At 40.8% G+C, this 17,669-nt stretch overlaps 1 protein-coding gene across 1 annotated transcript in view; it reads right to left on the reverse strand.

Annotated features, from left to right (window-relative positions):
• The window catches only part of PITPNM3 (PITPNM family member 3), a gene marked incomplete at both ends in the record, with an annotated part of 148,888 nt that overhangs the window by 55,162 nt on the left and 76,057 nt on the right, over positions 1-17,669 (reverse strand). The window contains 3 exons of the mRNA XM_082008708.1: positions 852-1,087; positions 4,729-4,805; positions 16,305-16,352. Of these exons, the coding sequence (XP_081864834.1) occupies positions 852-1,087; positions 4,729-4,805; positions 16,305-16,352 (361 nt within the window). The remainder of the gene's footprint in view (positions 1-851; positions 1,088-4,728; positions 4,806-16,304; positions 16,353-17,669) is intronic.

Here is a 17,669-nt window from a genome sequence, read left to right on the forward strand (position 1 = left end):
TGGCATTCCTATAGGTTCATGACAATCCATGAGTGGTCTACCACAAAACACTACAGGACCTCAAAGTGCAGTAGCTGCTATTGGGAATGAACAGATACTGAAGTTTCATCATCTCAAAATGTAAAAACCATGTTACATGTAAATTCTCTCTCACCAAAACAACATGTTAAATCACTCTTGTTTGAGATATTACTTTCTGTTCTCAATTCCCAGGGCAAAGCAGAATTTACTTAAATTGGTGTAAGTTTCTCAGCAATGCTTCACAATCTCCAGTTTATTCCTAAAGCAATGTTAGCAATATGCCATTTTTGATTCTAAAACAGGAAATATTAAAACTATCAGGAGGGTTTTCTATAACATCCTGTCCCTACAACAGCCAAATAATGAACAGATAAATAAGACAGACAAATGTCAGCTGGCATATCTGCAGACAGATCTAGCTATGTTTCAATTTTAAAATAAGATGAAAGCGAACTACTGCTTTTTGGGGCCAGAATTGGTGGCAGGGAGGAGAAGTTAACAGTTATCACAGTTTTATTCTTCTGTCCAGATTTCTTCTGGATTTTTTCTTTCTTTTGGATACATGTGGACAATAGGCTGTAGTCCACCAGGGTTTTGTGTTTTTGTTGGGGCTGGGGTTTTTTGTGATTGGGTGTTTTTTTGTGAGGTGTTTGTTTGTTTTTAGAACAAATAAATCCACTTAGAAAAGGATGAAAGACCATTCCAAGTCTTGCAGTAAGGAAAAGATTAAGAAGGATTCACAACATTTCATTATGAAAAAGACAGGTCACAAGAAGCCATTGAAAAATCACACTGCAAAGCCAAACTTTAGAAAATGCAAATCAACTTACTTGGAAACAAGAGAGAAAGCTGCTGAACAGATTGCTGGGCAGGGAACAAGCCTGATTAGTATGTGGCCCAAAGCAGCAGGGAAATGAGCTTGGGTCACTTTCTCAAACACAGAACTGAAGGTGTTGATGTCTGCCAGCTTGCTGCTGTGGTCCCCACCTCCGGTGTCCAAGATGTTCCCCCCATGCAGGATCAAAATTAGCACATGAGTTTTGCACTTCTGGTGTTGAACTCCTTCCTGTGAGGAAAACAGGGAATAAGAAGGGAGGAAGCATTTTCAAGGACAGTATTGTTACACTCGGTGTGAACGTTCACAGGCAGTGATTTTTTTCTCCCACTCCCACTGTGATCTTCTTGTGATATTTGCCTTCACTGGGCAGGGCTGAGCGTGTGCGCGCACCCTCTCTTCCATTTAATTCCAGCATGTCTGAACCACATAGAGCACACTACGCTTTGCCAGAAAACCCTTGCAGCACAGATGTAGGTTTCAGATTAAGAAAGATCATGTACTTTGTGTACATCAAAAGCTATTTTAAATATATTGAGACTGGAGAAGAATTCCAACATCCAGACAGCCTAAGCAAACATCTGTCTAGGCATCATGAATGAGGCTGCTGCATTTACTGGAAAGGTTCTAACTCAAATCATCACAAGTTCTAAAAAGACAAAACTCTGCCAACGAAAACATCCAGCAAAAGCAAAGGATACAATTATCTCAGCCTTTTGAGATTGGCAACTTATTAAAATGAAAAACAGGTCTAACTTGCCCAGACATTAACTGAAAAAGTAAAAAAATATATTGTTGCTGATATTCATAAACCTCACAAATACATTTATGAATATTTGTTCAATATCTTTATAGATGATCTGGATGAGGGAATCGAGTGCTCCCTCAGTAAGTTTGCAGATGACACCAAGTTGGGTGGGAGTGTTGATCTGCTGGAGGGCAGAAAGGCTCTGCAGAGGGATCTGGACAGGCTGGATCGATGGGCAGGGGTCAACTGTATGAGGTTTAATAAGGCCAAGTGCCGGGTCCTGCACTTCGGCCACAACAACCCCATGCAACGCTACAGGCTTGGGCAGGAGTGGCTGGAGAGCAGCCCGGCAGAAAGGGACCTGGGGGTGCTGGTTGACAGTCGGCTGAACATGAGCCGGCAGTGTGCTCAGGTGGCCAAGAAGGCCAACAGAATCCTGGCCTGTATCAGGAATAGTGTGGCCAGCAGGAGTAGGGAAGTGATCACGCCCCTGTACTCAGCACTGGTGAGGCCGCAGCTCAAATCCTGTGTTCAGTGTTGGGCCTCTCACTACAAGAAGGATGTTGAGGTGCTGGAGCGTGTCCAGAGAAGGGCAACGAAGCTGGTGAGGGGTCTGGAGCACAAGACTGATGAGGAGCGGCTGAAGGAACTGGGGTTGTTTAGTCTGGAGGAGGCTGAGAGGAGACCTTATCACTCTCTACAACTGCCTGAAAGGGGGTTGTGGCAACAAGGGTGTTGGCCTCTTCTCCCAAGTAACCAGCGATAGGACAAGAGGAAATGGCCTCAAGTTGCGCCAGGGGAGGTTTAGATTGGATATTAGGAAAAATTTCTTCACTGAGAGAGTGGTCAGGTATTGGAACAGGCTGCCCAGGGAGGTGGTGGAGTCGCCATCTCTGGAAGTGTTCAAAAAAATGTGTGGATGTGGCGCTTCAGGACATGGTTTAGGGCACATGGTGGCACTGGATTAATGGTTGGACTTGATGATCATGAAGGTCCTTTCCAACCTAGTGATTCTGTGAATATGTGCAATACACAGACAATAATCAGTGCAGAATAAACAAAATGTTATCTACTTTGGACTGTAAAAACATTTTTTGTGTCTCACAACTCAGCTTTTTTTTATTCTTTACCCTTTGATAGTTATGTGCACTCAAAGAAGAACTCAGTAACCAGGGGGAGAAGTCATTTGACTGAAATAAACTTAAGTCAGTGAGCAGGCTTGGATTCCCTGTATTGTGCTGCTGGACATAATAAAGGAAAGCATGCGAGGAGTCAGTCTGAAGCAGAACTTTTCTTAAGCTTATTAGGAGAAGATGGAAGAGTTAGGCTTCTCGTTTGCAGAAGCCGAAGTAAATCTGGAAAGAGTCTAACAATCTAACAAAACCAAAGTTACGGTTTATAAAAAAGTTTTCAAAATCTGAGGGGAGGAATGGCGGGGGGAGGGGGGGGGCACCGTAAAAATGTTTTGCCTTTGTCTTTTAAGTAAAGGTGTTGTCTCTACAGAGGAAGAGGAACTCCACTGCTTCGCTGCTTACATCACCTGCTTTACTTGATATAAATAGATGCACTTGCATCAGTTCACAACTTCTCACAGCTAGGTTAGGTAAGACCAAAGAGGAGCAGGTCAATTCTGTTTTATCACTGTATACTATACTACTGTGTGTAGTAGATTGAATGTATTGAGTATTGTTGTTATCTCTATCAGAAATAGGTGTGAGAAAGATAGGGGAGGAAGATTAGGAGATTTTTTTGGTTTTAAATCTTGACTGCCATTTTCTTCTGTGCTTTGGATCACATGAATCCTAGAGACCTCTATTTCCTGACCAAATATGAACACACAATAAAAATAACAAGTAACATGTTTTGTATTTGTCTGAGGATTGTAAATTGCTAGCTTGGGTGATTTGCTGAGAATATAGGCAATGTTCTGGACACTGTTGTTAAGTTCCAGAATGAAAGTCACAGTCTTCAACAGTAAATATAATGAATTGCTCTGAGTTTAACAAGAATAACATTAATCAGAAAAGCTGACAAGTAAACAAACACACATTTCAGGCTGTAGTTTAGTGAGGGGTAAGGGTGGAAATGTTGTTGACATGGATAAGACAAAGAAATTGGTAACTTCAGCACGTGTATAATGGTGACTGAAAAATGGTTGAAAATGAGAGAATTTTAAGTTGTTCCATAAAGCCATTAGCTCTGTTCAGCCCACGATTTTTAGTATCCAGAGTAGTATTCATTGTGAAGGCATTTTGCTGACCTGCCTTGTATCTGCTTAAGTACTGGATCTTACGAGAATTTTTAAGGTTCCACTTTTCCTTGCTCTAATTTACAGTTTCCCTCTCCATATGGTCCCATTCCAGTTATTCAGAAGAGAAATTTAATTCCCTTTAAAAGCTAAGAGTAGCTCCTTCCACAGTCAATGACAGCTTATAAGTAAATAAGTGGCACTGCTGATGGGTTGGTGGAACTGAAAGCTTCAAAACAGAGAGAAAAGTTCAAGCAGGTCAAAATTGCTAAAGTCATTGTCACAAAAAGTCTCTCAGCTGGATTTCACTTGTATCCTTCATAGGAGGACTCAAAAGGAATGAGATTAATTTGCCTCTCAGCAGTAGTTCAGCCATGACTGAGACAAGGGGCTCAAGGGCTAATCCAAAGGACATGTGAAGTCAATCAAAGACTGTCATCATTTTCAGGGCTATAGAGTTGGAATCCTTCAAAAATGGAAGATGTTGCCTGTCCTACATGTGGACAAAGTACCTTAATCAGTTAACGGGAAGGAACACAACTTGTTTAGATTCTTTGCTGCTTCTAAGCAGCTTCAAAAGCAATTCTATCAATTTCATGACTGCTGCTGAATCTGCTTCACAAAACCTGCATTTCCACTGAAGTACTAAGTAGACATAACAATTTTTCTTCAGAGAACTGGGTCATACTTCCCCCTAAGTTAATTATGCAATGTCCAAAAAGCTTGTGACTATTTTCAGTGATTGCATGTGCACCTGCTGAACAAGGGAAAGACGCACTAAGCCACCAAATGGGTTTATAATTCCATAATACGAGAGTATTTACACATGTCTACTCCTTGTAAATCAGCACAGCTTGTTTTGGGAAACAATCTCACCTCATTGTCCTCATGTATTTCAATACTGCCTTGTGCAGGGAACCTTTGTTTTCTTAAAGAGACTCCATATAATTCACCTGAAAGGAAAAGAGACATAATTGATCATGTAAATATCTGGCCGCCTCATCTTTTAGAGACATCTGTGGAGGTAAGGCACATTTCTAGTTTCAAGACAGAAAGATCTGTTCACAGGAAATCCTGTGGACAAACAGAACAACAGACAAGGTTTCTTGCAGTCCTACATATTAGAGGCTCTTCTATTCTTAACAGCAACATTTAGAACAGGGTTCAGGTCCTTATGCAGAGGTGTGTGGTACCGGTACAGCTGCTGTTGGTCATCTGTGCCTTTCTGGAGCAGCAGCAGAAGAGGTCACCTCAGGTTCTGCATCATCTCTGTTCATCCCATACAGATATCTTAGATATTCTGGTATGTCTTAAACGGCACTAAACAGCTATATATAGGCAAGTGAATTAAGCCTTTTCAAAGACCTTCAGGATCCAACTCTTCCATAAACCTCTGTAACTACCTGGGAAACTCCGAGAAGTAACTGTGCTCCATTACCAGGGTGCAAAATAGGAGTAACAGGCCATAGAGTAAAAGACAGTTTCTCCTCAATAAACCTTGTAATATGAAAAATACAAAGTGACGTTACAGAGAAACAGTGCTTTGCTAATACCTTTTCACAACAGGATCATGCATGCAACATCCTCTGTTATAAACACAACAATGAAGGTCTCTGCATTGACTTTGGAGCATGACCAAACAGACCCAACTTGTGACTACTTCTTCAGCAGACTGGCTGGACAGCAACCTGCTGTAAGTGGTGGAACATTCATGATACCAGCTTTAAGACCATGAGACTGTCCACTGTCTGGCCTTGGGAAGCAAAACTTAGGAAACATTTCTTTGCAGAGAGAGTGGTCAAACGCTGGAACAGGCTTCATAGAGAGGTGGTCAATGCCCCATGCCCAACAGTGTTTAAGAGGCATTTGGACAATGCCCTTAATAATATGCTTTAACTTCTGGTCAGCCCTGAAGGGGTCAGGCAGTTAGACTACAAGATCATTGTAGGTCACTTTCAACTCAAAAATATTCTGTTCTATTCTGTAAAACTTATGCAGCTGGCTCTGAAAAGGCTTGCCCTCTGAACAAATCTTCTCTGCCCTTGAGGACAAAGAAGAAGATGATAAAGCACTATCTTTTTTTTTTTTTTTTTTCAATTGTATTTCTTCAGTCATTGGACAGAATTGCTACAGGATCTTTCTGGTCTCAATGCAGTCTTTTTTCTACAGCTGCATGTGTTAGTTACCTAGGAAACAGTTGTAGGATGAAATTTGATTGGCACTGTTGTCGGTTTCATTGTCACATTTATACATGGTACTAATCTCTTCCTCAAAAATTAAGGAATGTTCCATACTCCTGTCTCTTACAGCACTTAGGAGACAGCTACAGCAGAGGAGGTGAGCAAAGCTTTGCAAAAAACACACTGAAGCCCATTTACTCACACTTTCACTTAGAGAGTTCTGCAAGAAGATCCTGGAACACTGATTTCTCAGGTAAAGAAAGAGGAGGCAAGAAGAAAAACATCAAACTTCTGATTTGATGCTGTCTCTAAGAGGTATCCTACTGGCCATTGTGCTTTGCTGCCAAACACAAGGACAAGAAAGTGGCTGCTGGTAGTCAGCATGGAATTACAAAGGGAAGAACATGCCTAGTCAACCTGATAGCCTTCTGTGAGGAGATGATTGGCTTGGTGCATGAAGGGAGAATATTGGATGTTGTTTCTCTCAACTTCAGTAGGGCTTTCAATACTGTCTCTCATAACATCCTCATAAAGAAACTGAGAAAGTGCGGGCTATGTAAGTGGACAGTGAGATGGACTGAAAACTGGCTGAACCGCCAGGTTTAAAGAGTTGCAATCAGCAGCACAAGGTCTGGCTGGAAGCCAGTGACTAGTGGTGTACCCCAAAGGGTCACTACTGGGTCCAGTCCTGTTTAGTATCTTTATTAATGACCTAGGGTCATGATGGGACAGAGTGTACTCTCAGCAAGCTTGCAGACAATACAAAACTGGGGGGAGTCGCTGAAACACCAGATGGTTGTGCTGCCGTTCAGAAGGATCTCAACAGGGTGGAGAAATGAGTAAAACGGAATCTCATGAAGTTCAACCAACTAAAATGCAAAGTCCTGCATCTGGGGAGGAAGAATCCCACTTAACAGTACAGGCTGGGGACTAACCATTTGGAAAGCAGCTTTACAGAAAAAGACCTGAGGATCCTGGTGGACAACAAGTTGAGCTGGACCCAGCAACATGCCCTTGCAGCAGAGTGCCAACCACATCCTGGACTGCAGCAGTAAGAGTGTCTGTAGGTCAAGGGAGGTGATCATTCCCTTCTACTCAGCACTGGTGAGATGACATCTGCACTGCTGTGTCCAGTTCTGGGCCCCTTGGTATAAGACAGACACGGACTCACTGGGGCAAGACCAGCAAAGGGACACAAAGAAGATTAAGGGACAGGAGCACCTGACATGAAAAGAGGCTAAGAGAGACGGGGCTGTTTGGCCTTGAGAACAGAAGGCTTGGGATATGTGGGGGAAATCATCAATGTGTATACCTGACATGAGGAAATAAAGATGATGGAGCCAGAGTCCTCTTCATGACAGTCAGTGAAAGGACAAGAGGCAATGGGCATAAAGTGAAATACAGGAAATTCCATTTAAATACAGGAACAAACTTTTTTCTGGGATGGAGGTCAAACACTGGAATGGGTTGCCCAGATGAGTTATGGAGTCTCCACCCTTGGAGATATTCAAAAGCTGCCTGGACGCAGCCCTAAGCAATGTGCTCCACATGACTCTACTTTGAGCAGAGCAGTTGGGCTATAAAATCTCCACAGGTCCCTTCCAACCTCAGTCATTCTCTGAATCAGAAGACATTGGAACACAGTAATTTGGTTTTTCATGGCCTTCAAAACATAGCAGCTCTTTAAAAATTAGTACCTGATGGCCACTATAACCCACAAACCAAGTATGTCATAGAATGCTCTCTCTGAATTTCTAGCAGTATTATGAAAACTTCAGTTTTACAGCACTCAGCTGGCTATTTTTAAAAGGCACTAAAACAAGAGTAGTAGAACTGAAACCTGATGGTTCTCCATATAGAATTTAAAACATCTATGATGTGATTGCTTCTGCTACCATCTCAGTTTCTCAGCAGTGACTTTTACTTAAGACAGGAAATAGATAATGTATACAAGCAAACCTGAGAGGAAGACTTTAACACCTAAAACATTGTCAAGTTCAGTTTATTTGTTTAGTCTAACAGAAATCTATGAATGAACCAATACTGACTTAGGAACAACAAATCAGTTTCTTTCGAAATACAAACTCTAGTGATACCTCAACCAGTAGAGACGCAGTCTTGTTTCTTCTGTTAAATGTGCTCCTATTCATGAGTTTTACTACTCATTTCACAGTGCTTGCTTCTTTACCTTATATGCTACTGTTCTCCAGAATATTAATTTCTTTTTATTATACAGAATATTAAAAGCTACAAATTATTCACCGTTTATTCAAATGTGCCAAAATGGCAAAATTGCCATGATTTACTGCCAAGTCCAGCATCTCAACCTCTGCCTAAATATAACGACTCTCACATAGTGAGAAGAAATAGAGACCAGCAAAAGTTCTTTATGAGGACTATGGCATGGTCAAACTATGCCAGTCTTTCATTTAAAACAAAACAATTATGAACTAAAAGTGCCAGGCTGTCTTTTTAGTCCTATACCTCAGTGGACTTAAATAGAGAAATTAAATATTGCAACATCTCACTGAAGGGGAATTACTTCACCTGAAGTCATGGGGGTCTTTGGGGAGGGCAAATGTGCTTTTGCCTTCTACAGACAGTGATGAAATTCCAGACAAGATGTGAATCCTCCTATATGTAACACCTTCTCCTCCCTCTCATGGGAGACTTTGAAAGCCTTCAAACTGTCAACACCAGAAATTTGTAATTTAAAACTTCAGCTGACTGCAGTGTTGCAGCCTTAAAATTCTGCTCATCTCACGCGGGTTAGCTGTTCTGAGAAAAACTGGGAGGCCTTCCTCCCTCCATGACAGATGCAAGTTTTAGGAGTTAATAAGAGAGGATTGTACTAAATAATAATACCAACGTAGGTCACTGACAGCTTTCTGGATTTGAACACATTTTCCTGTTTCTTCCAGCATGTCAGAAAAAAAGAAATGCACCTCATAATGCTACAGATGACTCTGGTTTCTTGGGGGGTTTTTTTGGCATTCTGAGTTCACACCCTGTTTGTGGTTCCACCACTCCATTTGACATGTGTTTACCAGCAGTCTGCCAGACCCTGAGAGAGTGGACTGTAATTTTCACCTCACCAAGAACACTGATTAAGCAAGGTCTGGCCAGGTTATGCTAAAAGCACTGAATTTAGTCCAAAACACATTTCGAACACTCTCTACTCTTCTGCATTAGGACTGAGAGCTAATTGTACAGCAGATTCCACCACTATAATTCCTTATAGCCACTAGAAAAGTATTTAACCTCTGTGGCTACATTTCTCCATATTTAAAAGCAAGATAATTATTCTTGCTTTTCTGGTAGGCAAGGATTTAAAGGATTAGTCATTTAACACTTGTATAAAACAAAACAATACAACACCAAAAACCAAAACACCAGAAAACAAACCCAACAGCAACAACACACACCCATAAACCCTGAACTTTCACCAAATGCAATTGCTTTCTGGAAGTCTCTGCAATTTAAAGCAGCTTCTTTTTTCCAACAGCCTGTCCACAAGACTCACTTTTTTCTGAAGATCATCATACGAAAAGTGTCAGTTTTTTAATACCTAAGCTCACAACAAAACCAGTACCACTGAAATAGTGTTGTGTCATGAAAAATGGTTATTCAGGGCCATGAGGCACCACCTCATAGTGAACCACAATATTTCAGGACTCCTCTACATGCTCACAGAACTCTTCTGTTACCTATGGAGTGCAATGCACTAGACAAAATACTTCCTTGGATTACTTGTGTGCTGTTCCTTTGAAAATCTTGTTCTAAAAATACGCTTTTAGAAAGCAGAGAGGGTGGTTTGCTTTTTCCCTAATGCACCAAATGCCAGGTTGCAGGATAGTACCTTGCTTCACACAGAACAAAAACGTCATAGATAACTGGACACTAGGATTCTAGGCATTGTTTTAATCACAATTTTTATTCTAGTGTTAAAGTAGCCTTCTATTGTAAAATTTGCCTTCTTTCAAAACTGCTTCCTCGCATCGGCTCGGAAAAGAAAGAAAAAAGCATGATATCAACTTGCAGTATTAGACATTACAGAAACGATGATGCACAGATCAGTCTATGGAAGCATACAAGGTATTCTTTTCTTTCAGACATACCAATGTGAGACAATGTGCACAGTTCAACTGTCTTCAGAACATTGCTACACTACTAGAAGTTCAGGTTGCAGTAATGTTAGAACATATACTGCCTTGATTTGAAAACCTGCACCTAGAAGTACAGTTTTAACAAAAGGAATGAGGAGCTCAAAAAAAAAAAAAAAAGGCAAAGGGGAGCCAGGTGTTTTTTTGTGGATTTGCAGTACAAGTCAGGAATTTCAATGGATAAATCTTCAGCATTGTGCTGCCCAAAGAAACAAACTTGCCTGAATTGAAAGCAGTTCCACGGTGGGGGAGGCAAGAGACTATGTGGCGTGTGTGTGGCATGTGTAAGGGGATCAACACATGCCTTTATTTCAGGAGATTTGCTGATGATACGCTTTGGAAGATAAAGATTTTGGCTCTACATTGGTTCAGCTTTATTGTTTAAGTTAAATATCCGACAATCAAATAACTGGGCAACCTTCTCTGTCATGATGACAATATAAAGGGTAAGACTATTCAGCAGCTAAAGCTCTGTAGGAGACAGAAAAAGACAGCATGACCTACTAGAGAAAATGACAGAAATCTAATTAGGCACTGAAATTAAACCGATTACAGAGAAATTACATGTTTTACTATTTACTGGAAGCGCTTTAATGAAGTAAAATAATAACACAGTTTTGCTGGACTGAACCTCTGTGATGACATTATCAACATTTTAGATTTTTCCAGCTCTCTTGTTTCATACCATCATTACACCAATTTATGCTAATTGTATCATTATGTAAATTAAAGTAACAACAAAGGTACTCAAATCCCATACAGAGTCAGAAACCAGTGGGTTGTAACAGCTTACACTGTAACTAGTGATGCAGTCAGGAAAGGGCAGGGTGGGATAAAATTAAAAACTTTCTGTTCATTTGTTTTGTCTTGTTTTTTAATTAACCTGCAAATGCACCAGCTACAGAGTCTGCTAGACTTCTCAAATCTGGCACAAGGAGAGGAGACATAGGAATAGGAGAACATGCTGAGATCTCATTCCTCAAGGTCAGCTCCTCTGCAGGCACCCAAACTAACTGCTCAATAGTGGGTAGGTGGTAGTAGTGGCTAGTTCCCACTGCTGTACTAATGTCCAAGTTTACAAAAGCAACCAGGGCTTCAGACACACCGAGGGCTTTCAAAAACCCAGCCTTTGTTTTAATGCCTTCCCGGGAGCAAAACACGAAAATCTCAATCTAGACACAGCTGCTAAGCCACCCCACGCAGCTTTGGCTCATATTACTGAGCAGAGTGAATTTTTCATGCTATTGAGTGAACCTGGTCTAATATCACTGCATTGGTTTCCTGCAGGCTACAAGTCAGAATGAAAGCCTCGGCCCAGGCAGCATGGCAGGATATAAAAGTCACAATCAGTTGTCCTGCTTCTAAGGTACAATGACCTCCCTCTAAAAGGATAAATAATCTTGCCTCTGCAGATGGGAGCATCTTTCTGGAGCTTGTCTGCGACTGTGGAATTAACTCACCTATCACAAAACTTTACACCTCCCACACCCCCTTGCAAAATGCTCTGCCTGTCAGAGAACAGAGCTGAATGCGCAGCAGCATGGCCAAAAAAAAAAAAAAAAAGTAAAAAAAAAAAACAAACCAAAAAGAACAAGAAACAAAATTGTGCTAAATCACAAAACTATCTTGCACTCAGTGAAGTGAAATCCCACTCAGAACAGAAAGAAAAATGCATGGCATATGATAGATTTAAGCTACAATACCACACTCATAAAGGCAGTCACATACAAAGGAAGAAAACGGTCCAAAACCACTTTGGGACAGACGAGCGAAACAGACAAAGAATGACGTAGTGGCTAGGATGTAAGTTTGGATCAAATTTTTGCTTCAGTGTATGCTTCCTCTACGGTACCTAAGTGTGGTGGATTGACTCTGGCTGGTGCCAGGTGCCCACCAAGCTGCTCTATCACTCCCCCTCCTCAACTGGACAGGGGAGAGAAGATGTAACAAAAGGCTCATGGGTCGAGATAAGGACAGGGAGATCACTCGGCAATTACCGTCACAAGGCAAAACAAACTCGGCTTGGGGAAATTAATTTAATTTATTATCCTACTCTGGTTTGATTGGTAATGAGAAATAAAAACAAATCTTAAAACACCTTCCCCTCAGCCCTCCTTTCTTCCCAGGCTCAACTTTACTCATGAATTCTCTCCCTCCTCCCCCTCCAGCACTGCAGGGTCAGGGAATGGTGGTTGTCTCTGCTGCTCCTTCTTCCTCCAGGAGGAGGACCTCTCATACTCTTCCCCTGCTCCAGCGTGGGGTCCCTCCCATGGGAGACAGTCCTCCACAAAATTCTCCAATGTGCGTCCTTCTCATGAGCTACATAGTAGAAATCACACAAAATTCCTGGATTATGGCTAACAGTGCATTGCAGCACATTGTCAAAGCACAACATATAATATACATGTCACAAGAGACCTGTATAGGCTTCCTACCTTACATGGATGCCAGTGTACTCTCACACTTCACTTGCAGTCTGGGTGAATCGTATGACATGAAAGAGATCTTCAGTCTGGTTTCCGTTCATCAAGACCCACAGCAGGAATCTTTGGCCCTCACTACAACTGTTATGTCTCCTCCTTTCATTGTCCCATATTGCTAAGTACAGTACTCAAAAAATGAGATCTGGCCAGTCTATGTGGAGCCATGTATTCTACAATTTCATTTGCCAGAGAGAAGAAAAACAGGAAATGCACCCAGAACCCTCTGTCTACTTGAAGATCTATCTCAGCTAGAATAAGGGTTCTTGTAGGGTGGAGGTGGTGCTACTCGGATCTCGCCTTCCCCAAGCCTGCGCTGTCCTTTTCCAAATTATGCACTGGAATCTTAAAACTTAGAAAATCAATACACAAAACCAGCAAGCAGGAATACAAATGGAACAGAAATACCGACAGAGGTTTTGCATATCATCAGAATGCTTTTACACGTTGCAGAAGCTAATGTTAGTACCCAGTAATACTCCCATGCTACAGGAACACTGCTGGCAAATGCTAAGAACGTAATTACTATCTAGCTATTCAAAACCTCCCTAGGCTACTAATTAACAAATATATGGTCAAAAATTACTTGTTAGAAGCACAACCCTGCCTATTCTTTATTCAGAAATATGAAGATATTTACTAGCTCTCAAATCTTTATTGCTTCTTCAATAGCAGAACATTTCAAAACCATACACTGAATAAAAGGAGGAATAATTCCTCTACCCCTTTCTCAGGTGCAGCTTCTCCCAAATCTTTGGCTTATACATTCATGCAATCGCATTAATTGAAGTGATTTCAGGGAAGCGACACTGGCATTCTGCTCTAAGCAACAGCCTCCCAGATAGCTCTGAGCAGCTCAGCTGAGTAGCGTAAGTGCAGGGCTAGGATAATTCAGCATTCTGGAACACCAACAGCTGAAATACGGAAAGAGGAAGGAGTACTTTCATTAACATAGCAACAATAATTTTTTAAATGTTCAATTTATCATTTCATCTCCAGGGAAATTTCTTGACTTTTTAATATAAACTCTGCTCAGGAGTTGTAATCCAGGCTCTGACAAATGCCTTTCATAACTTTCTATAGGTTTGTATTCTGATACCAGCAACAGAAGTATCAGGGATGGAAAGAACAAAATTAATGGTATTATAGCCCAACTGCAACAAGTCAAATGAAAAGAATACATGTCTCCCATTCTCTTTGAGGGGAGAGAAAGCAAGAGAGAGAGGCTGAAGCCTTGGAGAAAGGGTAAACCCTCTCAACCCAATCTGAAGACTGAAAACAGAAAATCCTATGCCTGGATGAAAATCTGAGACACAATAGCATCCTGGAAACTCATCCTGTAATCTGGGGCTAACTCAGCCAACCTGGAATACCTGATAATCTTAATTAAAACAGGTGGCCAAATGTAAGTACTGTGAATTTGATTTGGCTGAGATCATAGTAGGTACTCAACTATCATGTAGAAATGGTGACCTCATTACTAAACAACTATGTCAACAGTATGAAACATAAAAGTTCCATCTTTTGGGAGATCATCAATTGATACCATTTCAAACATAAGGCTGCATTATAAAAAGCAGCAGGAACTATCAAGCATTTTTTGTCAGGACAGCCACTGGACCACGTATCAACTCATTGATAAATACCCAAACTAGTTAAATAGCTCTTAGTAATATGTGGTATCAAAACAAATTAAAATGAAGGAGGCGAATAAAAATAGAAACTGATACTTACCTATTGCTGATCAGATGCTGAACTATAAGACAGCTTACAGCCCTAAGTTAAATGCAGCCACATTACTGAAATTATGCTGCTTTTCAGTCTAGCAGTCAATATCCAGGAACAGTTGTTACCATCTGAGCCAACTGATTTAATGACTAGGGAAGAGATTTACCAAGTATTTCTGGAGACAGAAACATACACTGCTACCGCAGATACCAATGAGCCAGAATCTCCAGCAGGGATTGTTTTGGACTCAAATTCCCACTGGAACTGGTATATACAGTGTGTGTTGCACATGTTCATGAGTGACTTACAGAGACGTTAAGCAAGTTGGGTGTCTTGCCTGAAATAACTCATTGCCCAGCCTCTTCACGTGGAGTACATCAGATCTCAAGATCAGGCATCAGCATGAGAGGAGAGCCAGATGAAAGGAAAAGCTCAGACAGTGATTCAACACCCCAAATCAGCCATGAAAAGCATCAGTTCAATCCGTGACAAAAAAAAAAGTAAATAAGTACCCTGAATCTAGAAGAAAAGAATTCACATGATCATTCCCAAACTTCTGAGAATATGAGGTACAGTTCAAACCTGTACTAAGAATCAAGCCAGGTCCTTTTTTTATTTCCCCCAGACCATTTCAAATATCCTTAATATTTTGCCATGTTAATTAGGGAGGCATTTAGAATGAAAATAAGAGAACTTGCTTTAGGTACAAAGCATAAGTTGTTGGTAGTCATCCCCAAAGAAAACTGTTATTTCTACCGCTGCACTCCCATGAGAAATTACGCCATTTTTTACCATCTGCTGTGCTATTACTAGCCATTTATAATGACAAATTCATCATGAGAAATATGTTCACATGAAGGCTGTAACATATGTTTTCTATTAACAAATGATAAAGAGTATTGTAATACACTGCAGATGCAGTTTCACAAACTGCACTGTTTACAGGAAAATAATGACACACTAAGCCCAATCCTCTTCTGGAAGCCAAAATATGAAATATTAACTTCCACACTCTTTTCTTCATTGAATGAGTCTTACACACACACACACAACAAGATCTTGTACATGACTACTATGGAGCACTGGAGTAGAAGCAACACACAGGGTTTAGCCAAGGATCTACACTCCAAGCGCTCTGCTCCAGTTCTGAGACCAGGTCAGATGAGCTGGGCAAAGCATGATTTCCAAAGGGGGAGGGGATGGCACAGACAGCATGTGCTTATGAATATAGTTGCAGGAATAGCAAATAATTTCACTGTGAACTCAGTGAGGGCAACCAGCAATTGTTCCCAGAGAGAACTGTGATGAAAGAAAACACCCTCATTAACATCACTCATTTCTAGAAGCCAATTTGCTCTCTTTAGCAAGCAATGCAAAAACACAGAAAGATCAACAGTACAGTGACATGTGAATACACACCTTGAAGTGGGGCACCAGCAGCAAAGGAACCTTCGCAATGCCAGGCATGGCACTACCTTTCATCCCTACAGCACTCAGAAACTTTAACAGCGACATCTCTTTAAGCAGAGATGGGAGAAGGAAGTTCAGAGCACAAAGCACTGAACGCTTCTACACTCCAAATCAAGCCACGTTGTACTGTCCTGTATGGGCTATCATGTATGCCAGCAGCCTCACTCTCCAATGCGCCACCTCTGCCACTCTAGCCAATGCTATATGGCACTACCTAATGCATTAAATTTTCTTGGTACATTTTCATTATCCATATTAAAAATGAATACATTTAAAACAAAACTCAAAAGAATCCTGGTCCCTCCATACCTAACTCCCTTCTCAACAAAACATAACACCACACCTGTGCTTGTTAACATTTCTATTCTATTATTATCTCTAGCTGTTGAACAGCCTCAGTACAATGAAAAAAGAGACCAACTTTAACTCACGTTGTTTATCCTGTAGAAAGCCAGATGAGCAAAATGCAGACTCTTCACCTGCAAAAGTTAAAAAACACAGTGTGAAACAGGATTGCTTAACATGAACATCAAGCTCTTTACTTTTTCTACTGTATTGCAGTAAACATTTTGCAATTGACCACTATGCTGATTTCTAAAACTCCCATTGGCTTCCGTGGGAACAACTCTGCATATGACACACCTGAAAACTGCTCTAATCTATTCATCGAAGCTGTTACTCCGGAAGCCAGATTTTACTCTCCATTTCAAGAAAGGCATCATAAGCAATGAAACTGTAGCTAGGAATCTATTTGATTACCAGTAGCATTAGCCTGAATGTCTAAATAACTAAGAATTAGCATAACTTATCCAGCAACACAAAATAGATCCTTATTTCAAATATTTAATTAGCAGTGTTTTTAAGAATGTCTCTGTCCTTCCATTCCCTCCCACAGTCCACCTATCCAAGGAAAGCTGCAAGTTCAAAGGGATTTTCTCAGATCCAAATAGAAAACCCTAAAATCCAGAGACCTAAGGAATCAGAAATAGAAGGGCCTTCCATTTAGTTTATGCATACAGATCCAGGCCTCCTACAGCACTCAAGCAGTTTCTACCATGGAGGGTAAAGACATTTGCCATCTTTCCATCCCTACAGAAGCAAAAGGCCAATGGTACCAGCCCACAGCTACCATCCTTCAGAGGCCTAGGCAAAATTAACTCTTTTTCCTGGACCCTACCTCCCATTTAGGTATATTCAAACAAACAAAAAAGACTGCACTCTTCTGTTGAGACACAGTCTGAATAAACAACAGAGGCAATGTTATGTTCTATGTATTTGGAAACAAAACCCAGACTGATCAAATGACAAGAACCAGGGAAGCTGGTGGAACCCCGTAAGTGAATAAAACAGTGCACACATTGCAATCACCTGCCCACTAATTTTCTTGTGTTCAGTGAAAGATTCTGCCCAGTGCCTTAAGACAACTATAAAATTTGTATGCACTGCTCCTCATCTCATGAATTAAAAATACTGTTACACTAAACACCACTAGGGTTAATATATAGTTAATAATAATAATAACAACTTTTAACTCCTCTGATGGATGCATCAGTACAGAATAAGAGTGCTGCCACAATTGTCTTTTTCTTCAGATGCCCCAGCTATCACAATTGACAACTTGGCTTTTAAAGGGAGTAAAAAGAAAAGAAAAAATGACAGGCTCTTCAATATACATCATAGAAACCTACTCTTCTCCATTCTTTGTGCTAAAACTGCCAGCAAAGAGACCACCTTAGTACCTGACTTTTGAGGAATGAAAATAATTCCATTTAACCACTTTCCAAACTTCACAATCT

The sequence above is a fragment of the Phaethon aethereus genome (assembly GCF_964289735.1).
Source record: "Phaethon aethereus genome assembly, chromosome: 19".
In the NCBI taxonomy this organism is placed as follows: Eukaryota; Metazoa; Chordata; class Aves; order Phaethontiformes; family Phaethontidae; genus Phaethon; species Phaethon aethereus.